The sequence below is a fragment of the Onychomys torridus genome, chromosome 1 (genome assembly GCF_903995425.1).
Source record: "Onychomys torridus chromosome 1, mOncTor1.1, whole genome shotgun sequence".
Taxonomy (NCBI): Eukaryota; Metazoa; Chordata; class Mammalia; order Rodentia; family Cricetidae; genus Onychomys; species Onychomys torridus.
The window spans coordinates 143,596,188-143,618,877 of NC_050443.1; the positions used below are offsets into that span (position 1 = coordinate 143,596,188).

The 22,690-nt window shown below is 47.4% G+C and overlaps 1 protein-coding gene across 1 annotated transcript in view; it reads left to right on the forward strand.

Moving 5' to 3' along the window:
- The window catches only part of Dock8 (dedicator of cytokinesis 8), a 207,046-nt gene extending 193,624 nt beyond the window's left edge, over positions 1-13,422 (forward strand). The window contains exons 44-48 of the mRNA XM_036209142.1: positions 1,058-1,294; positions 4,736-4,879; positions 6,017-6,123; positions 11,943-12,113; positions 12,563-13,422. Of these exons, the coding sequence (XP_036065035.1) occupies positions 1,058-1,294; positions 4,736-4,879; positions 6,017-6,123; positions 11,943-12,113; positions 12,563-12,623 (720 nt within the window). The 3' untranslated portion in view covers positions 12,624-13,422. The remainder of the gene's footprint in view (positions 1-1,057; positions 1,295-4,735; positions 4,880-6,016; positions 6,124-11,942; positions 12,114-12,562) is intronic.
- The last annotated feature ends 9,268 nt before the right edge of the window (positions 13,423-22,690 follow it).

Here is a 22,690-nt window from a genome sequence, read left to right on the forward strand (position 1 = left end):
TGCATGTATGCTTTTGTCAGAGGAGGGCACCAGATCTCATTTTAGATGGTTGTGAGCCACCATGTGGGTGCTGGGAATTGAACTCAGGACCTCTGGAAGAACAGCCAGTGCTCTTAACCTCTGAGCCATCTCTCCAGCCCTCACTTTTCATTTTCTTGATGTCATGTGACTCTCCTGAGGAGTCTATTTCTGATCACCTCTTAGAGTGAGGGCACCAACAGATCAAAGAAAGGGTTCTGTTCAGGTCTAACTTGGCAATGAGTTTACTGGTGTTATTTAGAGGAACGTGGGCTCTCATAGTCAGCTGCACCACTAGGAAATCCTCTATGTAATCTATGGACAGCTACTCCACCAGAGAAACTCCTCCTCTGGGCGGCTGTTTGCAGCTTCATCTCTGAGGAGGAGCGTGGCAGACAGAAGGGAGTGGACATAGGGAGGGAAGGGGCTTCAGGAGCCCACCCTCTTCCTGCATGTGGGTGGTCACAGCTGCTCTGATTCAAGACAGCACTAAATATATCCGATCCAAGAAAAGCCCCACACAAACACTTGTGTACACACATGGAGTGGGGTTCTTGTGGAGTGTCATTTAGCTGCATAAAGAGCTTTGACCAGTAGAGTAGGCATGCATCTTGCACTCCCTGGTGCTCATTTGAACATTCCAGCTGCTCCATCCTAGCAAACGCATGGTACTATGCATTTTCTCAGGGGAAGCATTTGCACTACCTGATTAGCAGGCCTTCATCATGGCAACTCAGTAAGGAAGGTTTGCCTCCCTGGAACAGCAGATGGATGCCTTTGCTGTGCTAGAGGAGGAAGCAGGTAGACCTCACTCTTCCCTGAAGCACACTCCCTTCCATAGTCTCAAGAGCCTTTCTTTGCCTGGGGTGGAGAAGAGAAGAGAAGGGCAGATTCTGAGTTCTGGCCTGAGGCATTCAGCACTGGTAGTTTTCCAATTGGAAAGGAGCATTGTGCTCTGTCCCAGAATGCCCTTCCAAGGCGCCATACCTCTCCTTGACTGAATGGCTCATCTCTCCCTTCTCCTCACCTCTTCCTCCAGGCCTACATACAGATCACTTTTGTGGAGCCTTACTTTGATGAGTATGAGATGAAAGACAGGGTGACCTACTTCGAGAAGAATTTCAACCTTCGGAGGTTCATGTACACCACCCCCTTCACTCTGGAGGGACGGCCCCGGGGAGAGCTGCATGAGCAACATCGCAGGAACACTGTGCTCACCACCATGCATGCCTTCCCCTACATCAAGACCAGGATCCAAGTCATCCAGAAGGAGGAGGTAATGCACCCTGAGGGGAGTGGCCACCTCTGAAGGAGTGGGCCTGGGTGATCTCTGAGACCCACACACCAGCTCTACCTCATGAGACTGAAGGGAACCTTGAAGAAAAAAAAAGAAAGGAAAAAGACCCGCAATCCCAGTACAGAGGAGATGGGCAAATGGATTGCTGTGAGTTCAAGGCCAGCCTTATCTACATAACAAGTTACAAGCCAACCAGGACTATGTAGTGAGATCCAACAAAGATGTACCAAGCCTGGGAGAGCATGCCTATAATCCCAACACACCAGAGGCTGAGGCAAGAGCAACTTGAGTTAGATAGCATTCTGGGTTGTACAGCAAGTCTAAAGCAACCTACACTATGTAGCAAGAGCTTGTCTGAATAAGCCAAGGGCTGGATGTGCAGTTCAGTGGTAGGTCACTTTTCTAGCATGTGCAAAGACACCCTTGAAAGCTACTCTCTCACTCTCATGGGGCCCATTCAGTTAGTCACACCTTTCAAAACAATACTTCATATTAAATATTAACTCTTTAATATAGCATATTTTTATATTTTACATATAATATGTAATATTTACACAAAAATATTTAAATATTTTATGTATTGTTATTTTATATATTACATATAAGACATATATAAATATATATAATAATGTAAATCTATTTATAGTATATATTTATGTTAGTTAATATTAATAAATTATATATTTATGTATATTTTTATATATTTATATGTTATAGCATAACTATAGCATAGTTACGTATTTAATTATAGTGTCATCACTTTCCATTTTTAATTATAAACTCATGTAAGATGTCTATACAGTTGCCCCTTCATATTCTCAGGTTTTGTAGCCATGGAGTCAGCCAACCATGAATTAGCATTTTGAAGGGAAAGTTTGCCCCTGTAAAGAATTTGTATGAATTTTTATCCTTGTCATTTTCCCCTTAAAGAATATGGTAAAGCAACTGGCTCCACGGCCTTTGCAGCCCATTGGATGTGAAGGGTTTGCCACTCCATTGTGGTGTTTCTCACTGCTGAGACCAAATGCCTGATGGAAACAACTTAGGGAAGATTTCCTGTAGCTCAGTGTTCAAAGTCTCATACCTCATGGTGAAGAAGGCATAGGGAGCCACTCAGTACATACCACAGTGACCAAGAAGCAGACAGTGAGGCTTACAGGAAGGGGTCAAGGAAAAATAACAGCCCTCAAGTGTTGCTCCCCCTACATCACCCAGCCAAGCCTGTCCTCTATACTTCATATCATACCTCCTGTCATCAGTTCATCAAGAGATTCACCCACTGGTTATGTAAGAGGTTTCCATGGGAAACCAGGCCCCCAGTACGTGATGCTATGGGTATGCTTCATGTTCCATACCCTGAGCACCCTAAAATTTCAGTGTGGTTGGGGAGTGGTTCCCATAACCAGCTTGCCATGGAGAGATGAGTGACTGTACTTAAATTTTAAGTATTTTGTGCAGTGTTAGGTACTAAATTCAGGGCCTTGTGCTTGCTAGGTAGACGCTGCACACTTCACCCCAGCCTTCTGTTGGGAAAAAAAAAAAAGTATGTACCTAAAGGCTGTAGGTATTTCAGGCATTGTTGTAGTCTTAGTTACTGGAGAGGGAACCACAAATAAGCTGCCCCCCTGAGCTGGTGTTCTATGTGGGAAGGGCACAGATGAGGCAGGCATATCAGCCTGACTTCCGGCTCCAGATTCTTCCTGTGGCTATGCACCAAGTATTTGGCTCCAATTTCTTAATACAAATGTTGGCAAGAAAGGCCTTATGTATTTTGGAAGATTTAACCCATTTTAATAGAATCCATCCCAAACATTCCATTTTTCCTTTAAATCTCTACATGCTAATTCGCAACCCATCTCTTTATATAGGACTGCAGCCTTCTCTAATTAGTGGCTTGACTGGTCACAACAGCATTGTCTGTTGTATAAACCACACCCAGTTTTCAGTTTGTTTTCCATGATGCAGAATGAAGTCTTACAAATCCTTGTTACCTGATGTGTGAGCAGATAGCTTCTGGATCTTGATGAGAGCCTAGCCCAAAGCCTTTTAAAGTCGTCTTGTGTATACCTAATATGACAGGAATTTTTATAGCCACTCACTTTCATGACATCTTGCCCAAGCATTCCGCTTGATCTTCATAGAAACAACTCTTTCTTTCCACACCCTTAGTTCATCAGTTTACGTGTTATTCATTAAAATAACAAGTGTAACAGGCCTAATCAAGTCAGTGAGCAAGGAGCTGAACTGGCTGGAGAGCAGCCATCTAGACCACCATTGAGTGACGTAGCTTCCTCAGGGAGGCATGTTCACTGAGGGTGGAGGAGCCTGCCCTGGAGGCTGTCAATAGAAAGGAGGTTTTGTAGGTATCTAGTGTGGTTCTCTCTGCTTTGGACTTTTGAACAGTAAGATATTCTAGACACGACACAGAGACACACTGTCTATAAGTGTCCCTGTAGCCATATGCAGTTCCCTAGAACTACTCTGTGCTTTCCATTGCTTGGGCTGGGTAACAAAGTGCCATGGACTGGATGACTTAAACAACAGAAATATATTGTCTCGACAGTTCCAGAGGCAGGGAAGTTCAAAGGGTTGGCTGATTGGTTCCTTGTGAGGGCTGAGGGAGAATCTGTCCCAGGCCTGTCTGCTGGGCTTGTCAAAGGACATCTTCCCCCAGGGTCACTCACATCATTTGTCCTCTATACACACTTGTGTCCTCATCTCCTGAGAATGCCAATTATACGAATTAGGTCCACCCTATTAAACACACTTTAACTTTATTACGTACAAATAAGGTCACCGTCTGAGCTCCTGGAGGTTAGGACTTTAGCATGTGGGTTTGGGGGAGACAGGATTTGAACCATCACGTTCAGGAAGGCCCCTACCCCATACCAGCAGAACTTAGTAACTAGATGGGTCCTGAAGACAATGTTCTTCACCAGGTGTCACCACCAGGGTGAGTTGGAAAGGGCACAGGTGATGCCAAAACCTTACGTGGTGATGGGAAAGAAAATCTTGGCTGCTGAGCTTCCCCTTGTAACTTGTTCAATAATAGAAAAGGAAACCCAACCATATAGAAAAAACATGGCCTTTGAAGAGAGGCAGAATTGCGATCAGACTTGTACCTTACCACTTAATACACTTTGCGTTACTTACTTGATCTTGTAAATCCCCCCTCTGCTGTAGAGTGGGAAGAACAGGAGGTTGTTTAAAGGAGAGAGACATTTACGATACTGAACATGTAGGGACTCAAGAAATGGCAAGCCCATCTCTCTAATGCGACCTGTTTAGATGACTCCAAAGGGCCTGGGAAGTCCTTCCTTAGCTGCTTCTCCAAATCCAGGTGGTCTCCCTGCCAGTGTTCCAGGTTTGCCAGGGACTGGGGGAGCCCATGACCTCACTATACTGTTGTCTTCTGTTCAGTTCGTGTTGACTCCCATTGAAGTTGCCATTGAAGATATGAAGAAGAAGACCCTGCAGTTAGCAGTGGCCACTCACCAGGAGCCCCCAGATGCGAAGATGCTGCAGATGGTACTGCAAGGCTCTGTGGGAGCCACTGTAAACCAGGTAAGCAGGGTTCCCTAATGGCGGCTCAGCCAGGCTCATCTTTTGTTCATGAGGTCTACATCCTTCTTAGAACTTGATGATCAGTCCACATGCCGTCTTCCCAAAGAAATTCTAGACAGGAGTGGACTGTATTTAAGGAATGCCATTTTCTCAGAGTCTCTAATTTGGGACTAGACCTAGCAGTGTGACCAAGAACTGGAGTCCTGTTGAAGAGAGCTGATTTGTGTTCAGGATAGGTAGAGCTATGTGCAGGGCTTGGGACTAATCTAAGAATGTGTATATGGCGAAGAAAAGGCCCAGAGCATCTGTCTTCTTCCCTAGCTACCAGGTATACCCAGCATAGCAAGAGCCTTGCCAACCAGGACTGACCCAGGACTGTGTTCTTGAGCCAACCTGAGTTAAGCAAGCAACTAAGCCTGTCTAAGATGGAGAGACAGCATAGTTAGTGCCTTTTGTCTAGTGGGCTCCCTGATATTGGTTCTTCACACCACCACACTCAACAACTCACCAACCATTGTCCTTCCCAGCCAGCACCTTCTCCATTTGAGGGTCCCCTGTAGAAGTTCTAAGTGCACTCAACATAAAGGGATCAGAGGTGTCAGATAGGAGAAAGACTATTGTATATCCAAGATTAGAAAAAAATTAGGACGTTTCTGCTCTTGTGAGTACCAATCCTATGAAGAACACAGGAGGTATTTGCTCTCCCCACCATAGACCACAGATGGCCTATGCATTTCTCTGGCTCAAACCGGGGCTTACACAAAATGGTTTCTCCCACTGGGGCTACCAGATAAGTAAATGGGATTGAACAGACAGAGGCAGTCCTTGCATTAGAGGAGCCCCCCACAGTACTTAGCATTTGCTGCAGGCATTACCTTGTGGTCTGAAGGGAAAGCTGTAGGGTTAGTATTTGCTTGAGAATATGCACTTACACTAGTCAGTATTCTCCTAAAAACTCTGAGTCCTCCTCAGCAATCAATTTCCTGAGAAATTCATGACCTCCCTAGGCTTTCTGTTTACATGAAACAAGCTACAAAATTAAATGTTCAAACTAAGGGGCCCTCCCAGCATTCTCTCTCTCCCAAGTAATTTAATTTTCATTTCAATATCTATATCGTGTTTCACTTCCTCCACCAGGGACCGCTGGAGGTGGCCCAAGTGTTCTTGGCTGAAATTCCAGCTGACCCAAAGCTCTATCGACATCACAACAAGCTGAGGTTATGCTTCAAGGAGTTCATAATGCGGTAAGAAAGGAGGAGGTGGACACTGGGGGCGTGGCAGCGTGGGCCACTGCCCAGCAATGGAGTGTTTGCCCAACATGCATGAGGCCGAGGATGCCATCCCCACCACTACAAAACAGACTCCGGTTTAAGAACCCTGTCAGATGTGTGCGTGCGTGCGCGCACACACACACATACACACACACACACTGAAGCTCGAGGACCAGGGCAGTAGAGCAATCGTGCTTGTACTACCACTAAGAAACTAGCTCTTCGTGTGCAGAGTGCTTCACAGCTGCTGTTGCACCGTGCCCCACAGTCATGTTGTAAGACAGAAGTCAGCTTCTTCACTTTACACATGAGGCATGTGAGCTTTGGAGATGGGAGATGAATTTACTGATGGCTGCTACTTGGCAGCAGAAGAGCTGAGTCGCAGAAGATCTTCCAGATCTTGGCCATCTCTATTCTGTCTGTGGTGGTGCTGGCACAATTAAGTCAAAGCTGTTTGCATTAACAGTATTCCTATTTGCATATAATAGTATTATTAACCACATTAACAATGTGGTTCTGCAAATTGTACAGTGACTTAGAAGCCTAAAACTAGATGTTGCCTCAGTTGGATAGACAAAGGGAAGGCTCTAAAACTGGGCCTTTGCAAAGAAGCCACTTCCACGTGCGAGGCCAGCCTCATCTGTGCTACTGACTTCTGCGCCACTGGCTCCAAGGGCAGCTGGTTCAGCCACAACAGAAGATGGCCATTTCAGCAGGGCCGTGTGACCCCTGTAATGCAGATATGTACCTCTGGTCCCCAGTGGCCTAAGAGAATGACGAAGAAGGGCATGATGCCACTTCACTTAAAAGAGAGAAGCATAGGTAGCAGTTGCCTTTACATCCAGAACTTTGGTGCCCTGTCTGAGTATAGGAATATTCTTGCAGGGCAGGTGAGGAGAAAGGAAGCTGAAAGTTAGTTTGCCAAATTTAGTGAAAACCTACTATAAGGCTGCTATTGGGTGAAATTAGAGATACTGCCTTTATCATAAGCTTTCTGGAGAAATGCCCAGCTTTGCTGTGTCTAGAGAACACTTCTTCCTGCAATGAAGCACAGATGCTTGGAAATAGGAATATACAATAGATTGCATCTATTACTGTTGGGTTTCCATATGTAAAAAGAGGGTTCTCTCCCACTCAGCAGTTCCCAAATAACCACTCAGGGGCTTAATATTACTTATAAACCCTCAGCTGGTAGCTCAAGCTTATTACTAACTAGCTTTTACACTTAAATTAACCCATAATTCTTATTCAAAGTCCTTTTAAAATGCTATTCTCAGGAAGCTGAGGCAGGAGAATAGCTGTGAGTTTGTGGTCAGCCCTGATGGACATAGTGAGCTCAAGACCAGTCTAGGAAGCATAGCAAAACCTTCTAGTAGCAATGTCCTGGGAAACCAGGCTGTCGGCCCACCATCCTGACTGATTCTGGCCTGCTGTGCAGGCTTAAGGATGTTCCGGGACTTCCCACACCTCTCTCTGTTTGCACACCAGGGTAGCACCTATCAGATGCAGATTATGGTTCACTAAGCCTGGAATAGGGCCCAAGACTCTGGCTTTTGTTTGTTGTTTGTTTGTTTGTTTGTTTGGTTGGTTGGTTGGTTGGTTGGTTGGTTGGTTTGGGGTTTTGTTTCCTTGGTGTTTTTTGGCTTTTGGTTTTGGTTTTGTTTTTTTGTTGTTGTAGTGGTGGTGATGGTGGTTGTTTTGGCAGGGTCTCCCCCTATAGCCCTAAGTTGATCTCTCACTTGCAACCCCCATGTCTCAACCTTCCAAGTACTGGAATTCAGGTATGGGTTACCATGCCTGGCTCCAGATTCTGCATTTCTGATGAGCCCTTGTGCTACTGCATTGAGAGCGGCAGCCTTTGGACAGAAGCTGGTGCAGCGGCTTGCTTGCCTCCTATTCATACTTCTCCCCCAGGACCCTCACCTTAACTTCTCGGGCCATCCCTGTCATCCTTGTCACGCAATTCTTTTGCCTTCCTGCTTTCAAAAAACCAAAATGTGCTCCAAGAACCATTCTGAAAGAGCTGTCAGTGCCAACTTACCACCTCATCCAGCACCCTCTGGAGAGGTGAAGTCCCAGGCAGGAAGGCCATAGTCAAACAACCCTGCTGGCCTCTGCTGTGTTTCTGACCTAACTGCAGTGGCCTGTCAAACTGTACATTTAAAATGGCTGTTAGGATAGATCAGTTACCCTCAACACAAGCAGTGGATGAAGCTTCCCTCTCCCAGTTCCTTGCTTTTCCAACCCCAATGAGGAAGTCGCTGCTCTTTGAGAACTTAACAACAGTGTCACATACTTTGCACTGGTGTGTCCTCTGCTTCCAGGTGGCAGAGGTGATGTCACTGGAAGTCAGGTGTGGCCCCCTGTTGGGCCTGTGTTTCAGTGAGCTCTATCTCCTCAGCTTCCCTGGAGGCTGGTAGATAACCCAGAGCTCCACAGTGACCCCAAGCCACCCTTCCCACAGGACAGCTCTGTAGACTCGGCCCTGGCCAAGTCTGCAGCTGCTTCTCCTGCCCCAGGGCAGTGGCTTCTGACTCAGCTGTAGCTGATCAGACGCAATCAGAAAGTCTGGCAGCCTGTCATTCAGTAATCAATACTCCCGGCCTCCTGGAGCTCTTCAGATGGTTGCCATTGAGGAGAAAGTCTGCTCTCTCAGTCTCTTCCTAAGAGGAAATGCCAGAAACGTTCAGAAACCCAGACGGACAAATGCCACACTTGTCTCCTCTTCTCCCCAACTCACTAGACCATCATAAACAAACACTACAGTATTTTCCGTATTTTCTCACTGATTGTTCTCATTCCTGCAAGGTCTTGGGGCTGGGAAGATAGCTCAGTGGTAAGAGCACAAATTGTGCAAGCATGAGGCTTTTCTGAGGGATTGGAGTTCAAATCCCTAGTACCCACATAAAAAGCCAGATGTCGCCGTGCATGCACCTGGGACCGCAGCATGGGAATGGGGCAGAGACAGGAGGGTGGCTGTGGTTTCCTAGTTCCAGGTTTAGTAAGAAACCCTGTCTCAAGAAAAATCCTGATGTCTTCCCCTGGCTTCTACACATGCACCTACACACACCTGTGCATATACATCACACATACAAACACAAATTTAAAAGTGTAAATATTGGGGCTGGAGAGATGGCACTTGTTGCTTTTGCAGAGGACCTAGGTTCAGTTCCCAGCACCCATGTGTAGCTTACCACCATCCTTAAATCCAGTCCCAGGGGATCTGATGACCTCTTCTGACCTCCATGGGCCCATGAAGGCAAAACACTCACACACATAAAATAAAAATAAATTTTAAAAAGTTATAAATACTAAGTGATTTAGGGAGCTAGAAAGATGGTTCAGTAGTTAAGTATGTGTCTGTTCTTTTTCAAGGAACCTGAGTTTGGTTCCCAGCACCCACATTAGGTGGCTCACAACTGCCTGCAACTCCAGCTCAAGGGAGATTCAACACCTCTGGCCTCTTTGGGCACTCATGTTCTCTCTCTCTCTCTCTCTCTCTCTCTCTCTCTCTCTCTCTCTCACACACACACACACACACACACACACACACACACACACACACACCTCTTTGCCCTTCCTCATTTCACCTGTAATGAGCAACAAGAAGACTCAATGTTGGTGCAGTGAGATTCTCTGCTCTTCCAGCTCACCCCGTCCCGCCCCTTGGACACGATCTCTGTCCCCATCCACGCTCTAGACCCGAGTTCTGGGTGGGAGGATCGCTGGGGCTGAGACTGAGTTAGAACGGTTGTGCTGTACTCATCCGGTCCAAAAGTCAGGTAACCATAGGCTGAGGATTTTTCTTTGTGTTGACACTCTGCAGTTCCGCCACAGTGGTGCGCTGGAATCTGTTGTTTTCAGCTCTGGGCAGTTATCAGCCACTGTCATTGGTTCTCCAGTGTGTCTGGCTTAACCTGTCTGCTGAGGGTGTTCTATCTCTGTGACTCCATTTCTAGAAGTTCTTCCTAATTCTCTTCTAGGACTTTTGGTCTTTTCACTTTCCTACTCTCTGTTGCTGTTATTAATTGTTTTGATCCTGGGTCTTCTTGCTACTTTTCCTCTTGTTTTGTTTATCTTACTTTGCTCTGTTAGCTCTAATTCCTTCTCCTTTTTTAGACGGGGTCTCGCTGTGTAGACCTGGCTGCCTTCCAGCTCATGGAGCTGCACCTGCCTCTGCCTCCCAAGAGCTAGGATTGAAGGTGTGCACCATGGCTTTTCTCTCCTTTCATGGCAGTTTCCTCATTTTTTGCATCTACCTTTTGGCTTGTAGTTCTTCTCATGAGCTCATCTTAGGTGGGAATCACTCCTTGTGTGGGTGGCCGTGCGCCCTAAGAAAGTGTGTGTCTGGTACAACTTTGTATAGGTTTCTGATGCCTCAGGGTTTAAATGAACGGGGTAGTTCTTTCAATGCCTTGGAGAGGCAGTATGTGTGTGGTACAAGCCTCAGATTTCAATTTCACAAGACAGCTTTCCCATTAAAGGCCTTGCATTGATAACAACTTTATATTGGCCAGCATCTTTCTGAGCTTCTTTGTCCAAGTAAGGTAGCTTTCTTCAAGGCCCTGAGCTGAATGCCCAGGGCTTAGGCAGAACCCAGCAGTTCCGACTCACACATCTGAAGCAGGGCCTAACAGTCTGCTTTTTGGTTTGGTTTGGTTTGGGTTGGGTTTCTCTGTGTAACAGCCCTGGCCGTCCTAAACTCCCTTTGTAGGCCAGGCCGGCCTTGAACTCACAGAGATACACCTGTCTCTGTCTTGTAAAGGCTAGGATTAAAGACCCAGCCGCAGTCTGCTTTTTGGAAGCCCTGTGGGAGATCTGGTGGGCTACAAAGTCTGAAAACACTCTTAGTGGAGCTGCAGTGATGGCTCAGGGGGTAAGAGCACTTGCTGCACAAACACAAGGACCCGAGTTCAGACCCCAGCACCCATGTAACAAGCAGGGCGTGGTCCCACACCTTCCTGTAACCCCAGCAGTGAGAGAATGAGGGGAGACTGGAGGATTGGCATCTCCATGGTTTACTGTGCTGCCAAGGAAAATTCATAAGCCTCAGGTTCAGGAAGAGACCTTGCCTCAAAAGGATGAGGCGGATGGTGATGGAGGAGGCTACCCAATACCCTCCTTTGACCTCTAAGTGCTAGCACAGGCATGTGCACATCACACGTGTTTACATATAACACACACACACACACACACACACACACACACACACACTCACACACACACTCACACACACAAACATATTACAGGTTGTGGTTATAAACTTCACATCACAGTGACAAAAAAAAAAACCCTTCCAGAAATAAAGATTTATTTAGTTCACAGTTTCTGGGGTTTCAGTCTGTGGTCAACTGGATCTATTTGACCTTCCAAAAGGCAGAACATCATGGCGGGATGGGGGGGATGTTTTGGAAGAGGCTGTTCATCTCACAGTAGCCAGGAAGCCAAGAAAAAAGGGGTGAAGAGGCTACAGAGAAGACATACTCCCAATTCATTCCTTCAAGGGCCAACCCCCTTCATTGAGGTGCTACCTCCTATTTCTCCCAATTGCCTATCCGAGTATGACGCTATAGATAGACTCCTCCATGGATGAGCCAGCTCCAAAGCCCCATGATCCGATCACATCCCCAGAGCCTGTCAGCTGATAACCAGTGCTTGAGCACCAGGCCTTGAGGAAACATTTTAGATGCAGACCATAGCAGAGGTCCTCAAGAAGCCGACACACTGTTGTTGTTCTCCAAGTCACTAAAATTCAGACCCCGAGGACATACAAGCTCCTTTCTCCACCTCAGGTGTGGCGAGGCGGTGGAGAAGAACAGGCGGCTCATCACAGCAGAGCAGCGGGAGTACCAGCAGGAGCTCAAGAAGAACTACAACAAGCTGAGGGACAGCCTCAGGCCCATGATCGAGCGGAAAATCCCAGAGCTCTACAAGCCCATCTTCAGAATCGACAGTCAAAAGAGGTAAGAAGGGGCCAGGGCTTCCTCTTCCTGGGCATCAGAGGTCACGGGGGTGCCACAGATCTAGCTTGCTCACCTGCTCCTGGCAGAAAGCCGAGACCCCACGGTGGATTAAGGGCCGGGAGTCAGGCCTCCAGCCAGCCAACCTTTCCCCTGACCTCTCCCAGCCCCTTGATATTGGCCTGGGGCCAGTGCATTCCCAAGGCTACACAGTGTAGTTGTGTGTGTGTGGAGAGAGAGAGAGAGAGAGAGAGAGAGAGAGAGAGAGAGAGAGAGAGAGAGTGTGTGTGTGTGTGTGTGTGTGTGTACAGTGTAAATGGGTCTCGGTTCCTCTTTATTTACAAAATTCACCAGGACCAATGTCTTTCTGGTTCATAATTTCCCCACCCAACTCTTTAAAAGGCCAATTAATTCTTCTTCTGTGATCTCTCTCTCTCTCTCCTTAATTTCAGGGACTCCTTCCACAGATCTAGTTTCAGGAAATGTGAAACCCAGTTGTCACAGGGCAGCTGAGAAAAGCCACCTTTGCCTGTAGTGACTGAGGCTCCACTACCTGGAAGGACTCTCTGGTACGTCAACAGCAGCCACCCAAGACTGACTACACAGCCCCTGCCCTGCCCAGCCAGTGCTCTGGAAGCTTCGGGTCCATGACCGTGGAATGATACCCAAGTGTATTCTAGAACATCTTAGCCATGCCAGGGGCGGGGGTAGCATAGGTAAATCGGGAGTAACTGTATTTATTAAAGTACTCTTCACAACACTCTACAAGCAAAGCCCAAGATGTTTCTGCTGAGTGGCTGGTCACTGTCCACCTATGATGTGACTTCTTCTGACCTATATTTGGATTTCTAAGATAAACTCAAATTGTGGAAGGAAGAGTGGACAACTGTCCTGCAGCCTGTTCCAAGTGAATTTCACTCATCCCCTTGGTGAGAAGGAAAGACTGACTCCAGAAAAGTGGAACATTTTCCAGTATGTCTGTGAGAGGACGCCTTGGAAACCTCTCCCTGGTGATGGCCGGGAATCTGGAATCCATCGGCCTACAACTTGTCTGTTGTTGCCCCGCCTGCCTTGCTGGGCTGAGTGTCGTCTAGTTACCTCAGTGTCACCGCTTCTGTTAAGCTGAGTGAGGCCACCTGTGGGAGGGGACAGCTGTGGGACAGTACAGGTTGTCCAGCCACATATCACTGATGGCGAATTCTCCAAAGAACAGCAAGTCTCCCATCACATTTTCTGATCTCCTATATGCTTATTCTCACCTTCTCCTTTGCGGGGCGTTTACCCACCAACCCCACAGCTCCCCAGAGTTTTCTTGAGTGTGAGCAGCAGGAAATATTAGATAGAAGGATTTAGAGTGTGGAAATAAACAGAAAATACAGGACAGCCTAGAGAGCCTGGAACCTATTCCAAAGGGCCTTGACTGTCTCTGCCCCAGGGTATTTATAGAGATGCCAAGGGGCAGAGCAAAAGACCTCCCCCCAGCACAGCCAAGTGCAGACCATCTCGGACACCTGCACTTGGCCTGTGGTCCAATCATCCTCTCTATGCAGACATGCTGGGTAAAGCCATGAGGAACCTGAAAAGAGGTTCCCACACCATTTTCTCTTCTCTGGGACAATGTGGGTTTTCATACAAGGGTGATAGCTCTGCCTTCATTTCAGGATGCTGTGTTCTCTGCTACAAAAATATATTAACTTTGGATTCTTTTGACGATGTATTTTCAAGAAAAAAAAGTTATTATTTGAGAATTAAATTATATATTTTTCCTACAACTCATGACCTTGACTAATACTAAAGATGGAATAAGAAGGACAAGCAAAAGGCTTCCCTGTGCAACTGTTTGTTACTGTGACAACTCAGAGTGGCCTTGGTGAAGCAGTGCCTTCCAGAGTAGCCGCTATAATGCACCATCTAATCTCTCTGATCAGTAGAGAGTTCTCAGTCTCGAAATGCTCGTTCACACATGCATTAACTCATATTCTTGAGGAAGACATTAAAAATTGAATAAGGCTTCCTGCTCTTATTTAAACAGTAGCATAAACAAAGACCTCGCTTGGCCCTTGATCTGAATAGATATCTAAAGATGGAGTGAGGCATTTTAACATTCCCAGGCCCGGCACAAATGAGCTGCTTTCTGAAAATGAGAATCCCTACATTCCAGAGAGCCCTTTTGTTTCGGGCAAGCCCTGGAAAAGCTGGTGGGGGGGATACTCCCGATCTGCTCCATCCTCTCTCCTTCAGGGGGCAGCTATCACTGCACCTAAGGTTGTAACTGAATACTTGTATATACCTGACTTGGATTAATAACTAGCCACCACGTTAGTGCTGGGAACTCAGCTTCTTTGGTCCTGTGCAAGAACAAAAGTGCTCTTAACTGCAGAGCAATCTCTGCAGCCCTGGAGGAGGATGGTGTGTGGCATTGGCCTAACCAGTGAATGTTTGTCGCCTCTACTGTGTGCCCCTCGGGGACACACTGGCAGCAAGGGGGCAGGGTGATTTTCAGACGTTATAACCTTGAAAGACGCAGAGGGAAAAACAGCGACCTCACCTCTGCCCCTCACCAGCTCTTTTCTGCAAAGAGATAGCAACACCCATAAATGTCCTGTTACCCAACAAGCTTCTTGGGGTTAGTAGTGAGACATTACCAAGTCTGCATGGGCACTGAAAGTCTTCCTACTGAGGAGCAGAACTCCTGGTTCCCTATTTTTCCATTCTGTAGTACTGGAAAACCAGCCAACTTGCCTAGGACTCTGAGCTTTGGAAATTTTTCACTGTGAAAGAGGAACCCTCCTTTCAACCTGAGGAAATCCAATGAGATCCTGAATGGATGAGAGCCCGTTGTGGAAACTCAAATGTGCTACCCAAAATGTAAGGTTACTCTACTTTAACCCAACACCTAGAGGTTTAGACACCACCCCACACACTGACTCCAGTGCTGGCAGCCTTGATGAAAACGAGGCCAAAGGTGCAGGCAGGACAGAGGCCTGACTTCCGAGAAAACAGATGCTTATTCTGTCCCACTTGCCTTGCCAGTTTTCTCAGCCTGGCAAAGGCTAACACAGTCCTCTGGGCAGAAGGAAGAAGGGTTATCAACAGAACTCAGAGGGTGTATACAGAACTGACCTGAAACCCAACCAGACCCACTTGCATACCTCCTGGCTCACAGCACACCTCCATGCTCTCCCAAGAAGTAAATACACTGCTGCATTGGCCCACCTGCATCCACCTGGGCTGGAAGCTGCCCCCTGAGGGAATCAAAGTCCATAGACTTCCACTTGAAACAAAGCCACTGGCCGGCAAGGTTCCCAGTTAATAATAGGACCGAGAAAGTGAGGACTTGGCAGGCTTGATGGATTTGCAATAATTAAGTAATGTTGCTGGTCAGAAGCTGGGCTCAGTCTGCATCCCCACCCCCACCCCAAGGCACTCCTGGGCTCCTGCTTTGCAGCTGGGGCCATGAATGCCTCTAGAGCATATTAAGCAGAAGGGTTTTAAAGAAGACTGCATGGAATTCAGCAACTGATAGGAAACTCAGTGTCTGTAATCCATCAAGAACCGAGGGCTCCCTGGTAATAGCAGGTTTAAGTTTATCAACTCAAGTGCTTTCAGGGGTCCTACTGGGCATGCACAGAAAGGTTTGAGGGTGGCTTGGGAAGCAGAAAAGTGCTGCAGCCTGTGGCTTAGAGAGTGGCTGGAGATTGGAAAGGGGAGACACTTCATCAAGAAAGCACTCAGGGCCTCAGTCGTGAAGCTTCGAGGATTGAAATCAGTGTAGGAATCAAAGCAAAAAACCTTGGCAAGTGGATGTGATCCTAAAATTTTCCTCCTGCGGTCCCCCTAGGTGGGAATCCAGACCTCAAGTGTGCTTGGAAAGAAAAAGTGAAAGGAGGTGTAGGGGAGGTGTTAGTGAGGACACCAGAGCAGACCCTCCGCCCCAGGATGCTTGTTTGAACCCAGGATCTAGGTGACAGGCAGAGATGCAAGCCCTTCCCACAAGAAAGGGAACAGGAGCCCACCATGCCCCAAGAGAGCCCTCACCCCTGCACGGAGCTATATGTATGGTGGAGGTTTGGGGGAGGCTCCACCCTCCATGACATCTATGCTGCCTGGGACCCCAGCCACAGATGATGCTCTATGGGACGCTTGCTTCTGGAAACTTCCTTCCCCAAACATCCCACCTTTCTATGACTTTTCAGTCTAATCGTGTCTGTCTGTAGGATGGTCCTCTCCACTTTATCAAAGGCAGGAACTGTCTTTTTGTCAAGGAGGATGATTGAAAAGCAGCAGGCTCTCACCCAGATGTCTTCTAGCCACCTAGAATCCTCAAGCAAGAGTCCTAGCTAGTGAGATTTCTGTCTTCAGGCCAAAGTTACTGTTTCGTAAGGGGTCGGCAGATTGCCTTGTGCCTGGCCACTGGGAAATCCGTTCACCTTGTTAAAGTTGCTTGTGCCTTTGGTTCTCACAGGTGGGAGCCTTCCCCAGGGTATGATAGTCTACCAGCCCCTCCATGCACAACATTGAGCCTCACTCCCTCCATGCCTTGCAGAGCCAGGAAAGCTGTGTGAAGGAAGGGAAGGCATGACACCAACCAATGCTAGCTGTAGACACTGAAGAGACCAAGAAGAAAATGGGAGGGAGGGGGCACTGTGCACGGAGGGACAGATGGGGCTTCCCAATAGAGACTGAGGGCGTGGAAGAAAGGATGGCCAAGCACTTAGGGTAGAGAAAAGGAAACAGGACACTGAGGTCAGAGGTCAAGAGATGGGGCACCCATGTCGGAATCCCTCCTAAGGACCTGCCATCTTCCTTCCGAGAATGGAACCAAATCAAGTAAGTGGAACTAACCGGTTTCTGACCCTTCTTCACTCAGCTATCATAGGGTTAATTGACCTTTCAGTAGAGGAATGCATTCTGGATCTCTGTGGAACACAGGTGCTGTAAGCATGTTGGGATACAGGCAAAGCCAGTCAGCAATAACTGGGACTAAGCGTTGTTTTTAAAAAATGATTCACGGCACTGGTTACCATGCGGAAAGGTCTTGAGGCACAGCCATGACCAAACTCTGTATCAGCTTTATTAGGAGGAAGGGGGGGGGGGGACAAAAGAACCAGTCCTAGGGAAGAGCACATGCAGAGAGGAGGGAGGAGGGGGGAAAGAGCGGGGGGGGGGGGGGGCGACGGAGGGAGAGAGAGAAAGAGAGTCAGTCAGTCAGTCTGGTCTGGCTCTTTAAGGATTTCCGTGAACATGCGCAGGTAAGCTTTTGGAGCTACGCCACACCTGCACTGGTTGCATGACCACACCATGCACAATGATGACATAAGACGCAAGACCCCTTACTTATCTGCCAAACTGCACATGTGTAGCCATTCAGCTGGAGTGGCAGCAGAGTCCTAACACTAAGTCCCCAGGCACAAGGAACAGCAAGAATCAATGTCCCATTCTCCATAATTTCCAATTTCCACTTCAACCAGAACTAGCAAGACACACCCTTACATGACTGGAAAGAGACAAGCCTTCTCTCCTAGGACCACAGTTATATCTCTACAGGTATGAGCACTGTGCCGCACGTAATTGCCACACTTAAATGACTGGTAAATAAAGAGAAGCCTTTGCATCACGCCATGCTGACCCAGTTTACTCACAGCTGTGTGTAGAGAGCTGCCCTACCCATGGTCTTAGACTAGGCAGTTGATTTTCTGATAGACCAGTTCTCCCACCCAAAGCCATGGCCAGCTGGCCAAGGAAGCCAATGTGACCTCTTCCGACAGGCAAGACATGGTCTTGAGACCTGAGTTTCTAATTCCACTTTCCTAGGATGTAGTTAGACCTCATTTCTGGGCTATGTCTTGCCGCCTGCCATGTTTATGAGGTAGCTTGGAGAGGGGACATACCTGCTGGTACAGCTCTCCTGGGATCTGTGGCTCACGGGAATCTGAAGGTAAGAGACCCAAGTGAGGCGATGGCTGCAAACACTTGCCTGCTCCTCAGGGTGCTCTTGTGAACTGCCTTGGCCCAGAGAAAACAGATGATCCTGAGCTGGTTCCCGGTGAGTGTTTATGATATCTGCCACCTACCTTCAGGAAAGAGATTTGACTATGAAGCCTGGTTAAGTCATTTGAGGGCTCAGAAGAAAATAGAAACATAGGACACTTTGTTTGAAAATTACTAAGAATTTGAAGGTATTGATGTCTTAGTTAAGATTTCTATTACTGTGATAAAATATCATTGACCAAAAAGCAACTTGGGGAGGAAAGGGTTTATTTTCTCCTTCACCCCCGACCGAGGGAAGCCAGACCAGAAACTCAAGGCAGAAACCTGGAACTGAAGCAGAATCCTCAGAGGAGCACTGTTCACTGGTTGCTTGGCCTCCTTTCTACTACAGTCCAGGCCCACGTGCCCAGGGATGACACTGCCCGGAGAGGGTTAGACCCTCCTCTATCAATTAGCAATCAAGAAAATGCCCCACGGACTCGACCACAGGCAGTTTGGTGGGGAGTTTTCTTCACTGAAGAGCCTCTTCCCAGATAACCCTAGCTTCTGCTAGGTTGACAAAGACATCAACTAGGACAAATGACAGGTACACCTTAAACCGAGTAAGGTCCTTCTGATCAAGGAGTACTATATGACCACACATTAAATACCTACACACTGATCTTGCTAGCCAAACATGAGAAAAAAAAGCAAGATTCTAGGAACCCAGGCCCTAGCTATTCCAACCCACCTTGTGGACGTCTGATGTGTTGGAGAAGCCATCTTGCATTTCCAACCCGGTGCAGCCCCACCTGGTGAGAAAGAACAAGTCATGGGAAGGAGTAAAATAGCAGTGGAACCATGGGACCCATAGCAGAAACAGCCAGCTAAGCCCAGCTCAGGTTGCCGAGCTGTAAGCAAATTAATAATCATTTTTCAAGAAAAGCTTACTAAGCCTCCTCATGGCCAATGGACATGGTCCTTAAGGTCACTAAGGCTTGAGATAGTATTTTATACAGTCACAAATAACCAAAACAGATGAAAGAATTTACAGTGAATGGTCACCTACCATATTCCAGGCTTTATGCTGGTGTGCACTGCCCACCGTTCCAATGCCCCCCCACCATACCCCCACCCTGGCTCCTCCAACCCCCCACCCCCACCCCCACCCCGGCTCGCCAGAGCCTTGCAACTTGCAACACTCTGGGTTGTGATGCTTTTTTATGGGGGAGACTACTTCAATGCAAATTTTAACCTGAGTCTAATTCATTATAAGACTCATAGATTATCCGTAGAATGAAACAGGCCAGAGTCGGGGAAGGCCATGTGCCCTTGGAGACTGTTACATCCTTCCCAATGCTCACAACCCTGCAGCTGAAATGAAACGACCACATCATCACTTCATAGCTCTGCGACCTTCAACCATAACTGGTAATTAGATACCTACAGGTATCCAATAATGAGGCTAACTGGTTTTTCGAACAGGTACCATGCTAAGAAAATGTGATGTGGTTGGTTGGGGGTGGTTACCTACCCCTTATGGGTTTTCTCCACATAAACCTCAGCCACCTGTGGTCATCTGCCGGGCCTGCAGGGATGGTCTTCTACTCAGCAAGAGTTAATTTCACCAGTAGACTAAAATGGAGCTAATTAATTGGCCACAGAGGCTCTCCCTGTGTATCAACACCCACACCACACAAGATGACTCTCTATATTATGCATTATTAATATTCCTCACCAAGACTTCCTGAGTGGCATCAGGGAGTGAGAGTTTATGGACAGGTGCCTGCCAGTCTGTCTGCTGACTGACTGTTGTAAGCAGCGACCACATCATTCTAGGGCAGCCCTGAGATCAGCCTGGAATGCAATAGTGGCATTCCCTTAGAAGCAGGGCAGGCAGGAAGGCAGTGTTTATGAACACTCACTCTAGAGGCAGGACAGAAGTTCAAGCCCCAGGCCTGCCTCTTACCAAATGTGATTGTTATAGTTTGAATGAAAAGTGTGGTCAGGTGGTGGTGGCAGAAGCAGGCAGATCTCTGTGAGTTCGAGGCCAGCCTAGTCTACAAAGCAGGTTCCAGGACAAGCTCCAAAGCTACACAGAGAAACCCTGTCTTGAAAATCAAACAGAAAAAGTGTGACTCCAGCTCATCTCTTGGCACACTTGGTTCCTGTGGACCCTTTGGGGGCGGGGCTAGCTAATGGACAAACACTATTAGACAATTAGAGGCCACCTCAGGTTCGATTCCATATCTCCTGAGCTAGGACAAGCCTTGTGGAAGCTCCTTGGACAGAGAGGCCCATCCCTATGCCTTTGTTTCCATAATGGACAGTAAGCCTCTCTTCCCTGGAGTCGCCTCTATCAGATATCACATGAAAAGTAACTAACACAGCCATGCCGGGCCAGTTGATGCATTTTGTGAGCACAAGTTTCTCACACATCTGTAAAGCACACCCGAGGACTAACTGAAATGATATAGACAACGTCAGGAGCCAGGCTAGTGAAGGTCAGCTACTGATGATTTCAGGAGGAAAGCAAGATCAAAATGTTTTATTTTTCTCTGATCCCCAGCCCTTCCTTCCCTGGGCCTTTTCTCCAAAGCCTCTGTGTGTGTGTGTGTGTGTGTGTGTGTGTGTGTGTGTGTGTGTGTGTGTGTGTGTGTGTCTGCCGCTGGCTGTACTCTTTCACTACCCAGTACCCTTTTTTCTCTCTCCTATCACGGCATATTCCTTCCTTCCTCTCCTGAACTGAAGTTGAACAAGTGTCCTGGTGAGGTGTTTGTTTGTTTTTCTTTTTCTTTTGGTCAACCTGACACAAGGCTAGAGGAGTCACGTGTAAAGAGGGAGTCACAACTGAGACCTGCAGGCAAGTCTGTGGGGCATGTTCTTGATTAATAGTTGATATGGACTGGGTGTGATCAGCCCCTCTGTGGGCAGGGTAACCCCTGGGCAGGTGGTTCCAGATGGTTTAGGAAGGCAAACTGAGCAAGCCCTGGAGAGCAGGCCAATTAGCAGTGTTCTTCCACGGTCTCGGCACCTGAGTTCCTGCCCTGACTTCCCTCAGTGATGGACAGTGATCGGGACATGGAAGCCAAATGAGCCCTTTCCTTCCCAAGTTGCTTTTCACCGTGGTTTTTATCACAGCCATAAGAGTGAACTAGAACCACATGGGACATTCAGAACAGGAGGGAACCAGACACAGTGGTGGCAGGTTGACAGGGAAGCTCCAGGGGAGACTATTCCACCTCTGAGGACATTTTTATCCTTAGCTTCTTACACTGGGAAATCTCAGGGATCTGGTGCCTATCATTTATTTTAAAATGTTTTTATGAGTATGTGTGTTTCACCTGTGTGTATGCCTGTGTGCCATGTGTATGATTGGTACCTGAAGAGGCCAGAAGAGGGCATCAGATCCCCCTAGAACTGGAGTTAGAGACAGTTGTGATGCTGTAGTGCTGGGAACCAAACTCAGGTCCTCTGCAAGAGCAATAAGTGCTCTAAGCCATCTCTCCAGCCCCTAAATCAGTCAGTCTCTCTCCCTCCCTCTCTCTCTCTCTCTCTCTCTCTCTCTCTCTCTCTCTCTCCCTCCCTCCCTCCTTCCCTCCCTCTCTCTCTCTTCTCTCTCTCTCTCTCTCTGTATGTGTGTGTATGTGTGTGTATGTGTGAAATAAGTCTTAAATATTTAAGAAGCTAGATTTAGAAACGGTGACATTTCAACAGCAACAATAAAACTGACTTGGGGAAGGAAAAAAGCCTTTGGAGAGCTCATTTGTGTTTATTTTGCTTTTTCTCGCTGTGTTTTAGAGACCAGACACTTTTCTACAGGATACAGATTTGGGTCAGAAGTCAAGCTCAGTGGATGGTGTGCGTACTCACCTAGCATTTGTGGGAAGGAGGTCTTGGTTGAGCCTGAGCTCCACAGAAGAGCAGCAACAGCAGATACTGCCAGTTAAACCTGAAACCATGGTGTGAAGAATCCATGAAATAAGATCATGTTGATATGCAGTACTCTACTTAGAAAACAGTGAGACTTCAGAAAAGGCAGGCTCCCTTCACAGTACGTTTTACAGATGATCTTGGAGATACATATCTTGGTATGCATAGAAGTATGCATATGTATGGTATACATAGATGCTTGCCTGTTATGACAAACATCTTTGATGCACTCTGATATTCAGCTGCCGAGCAGGAACCAGGAGAAGGAATCTGGGGAGGGAATCCTGCCTGGAAACAGGGCTAGATAGGAATACATGTGGCCTGGGATCTTGTTCAGCTTTGGCCATTTAAAATTCCCTCTGTAATTTACTTGCTTACCTTTAAACATCATGGATCTGGGCTGGTAAGGTGGCTCAGCAGCCTGACCACCAGAGCTTGATCCCAAGGACCCATAGTGTAGACGGAGAGAACCAACCTGGAAGTTGTCCTCTGACTTCTGTTCATATGCCACACAAAATAAATAAAACCGTGAGTGTGTGTGCATGTATGTGTGCACATGTGTATGCAGGGTGCCTGCAGAGATCAGAAGAAGGCTTTGGATCGTCTAGAGCTGGAGTTCCAGCAGTATGAGCCACCTGATGTGGCTGCTAGAAAACCAAACTTGGGTCCTCTGGAAG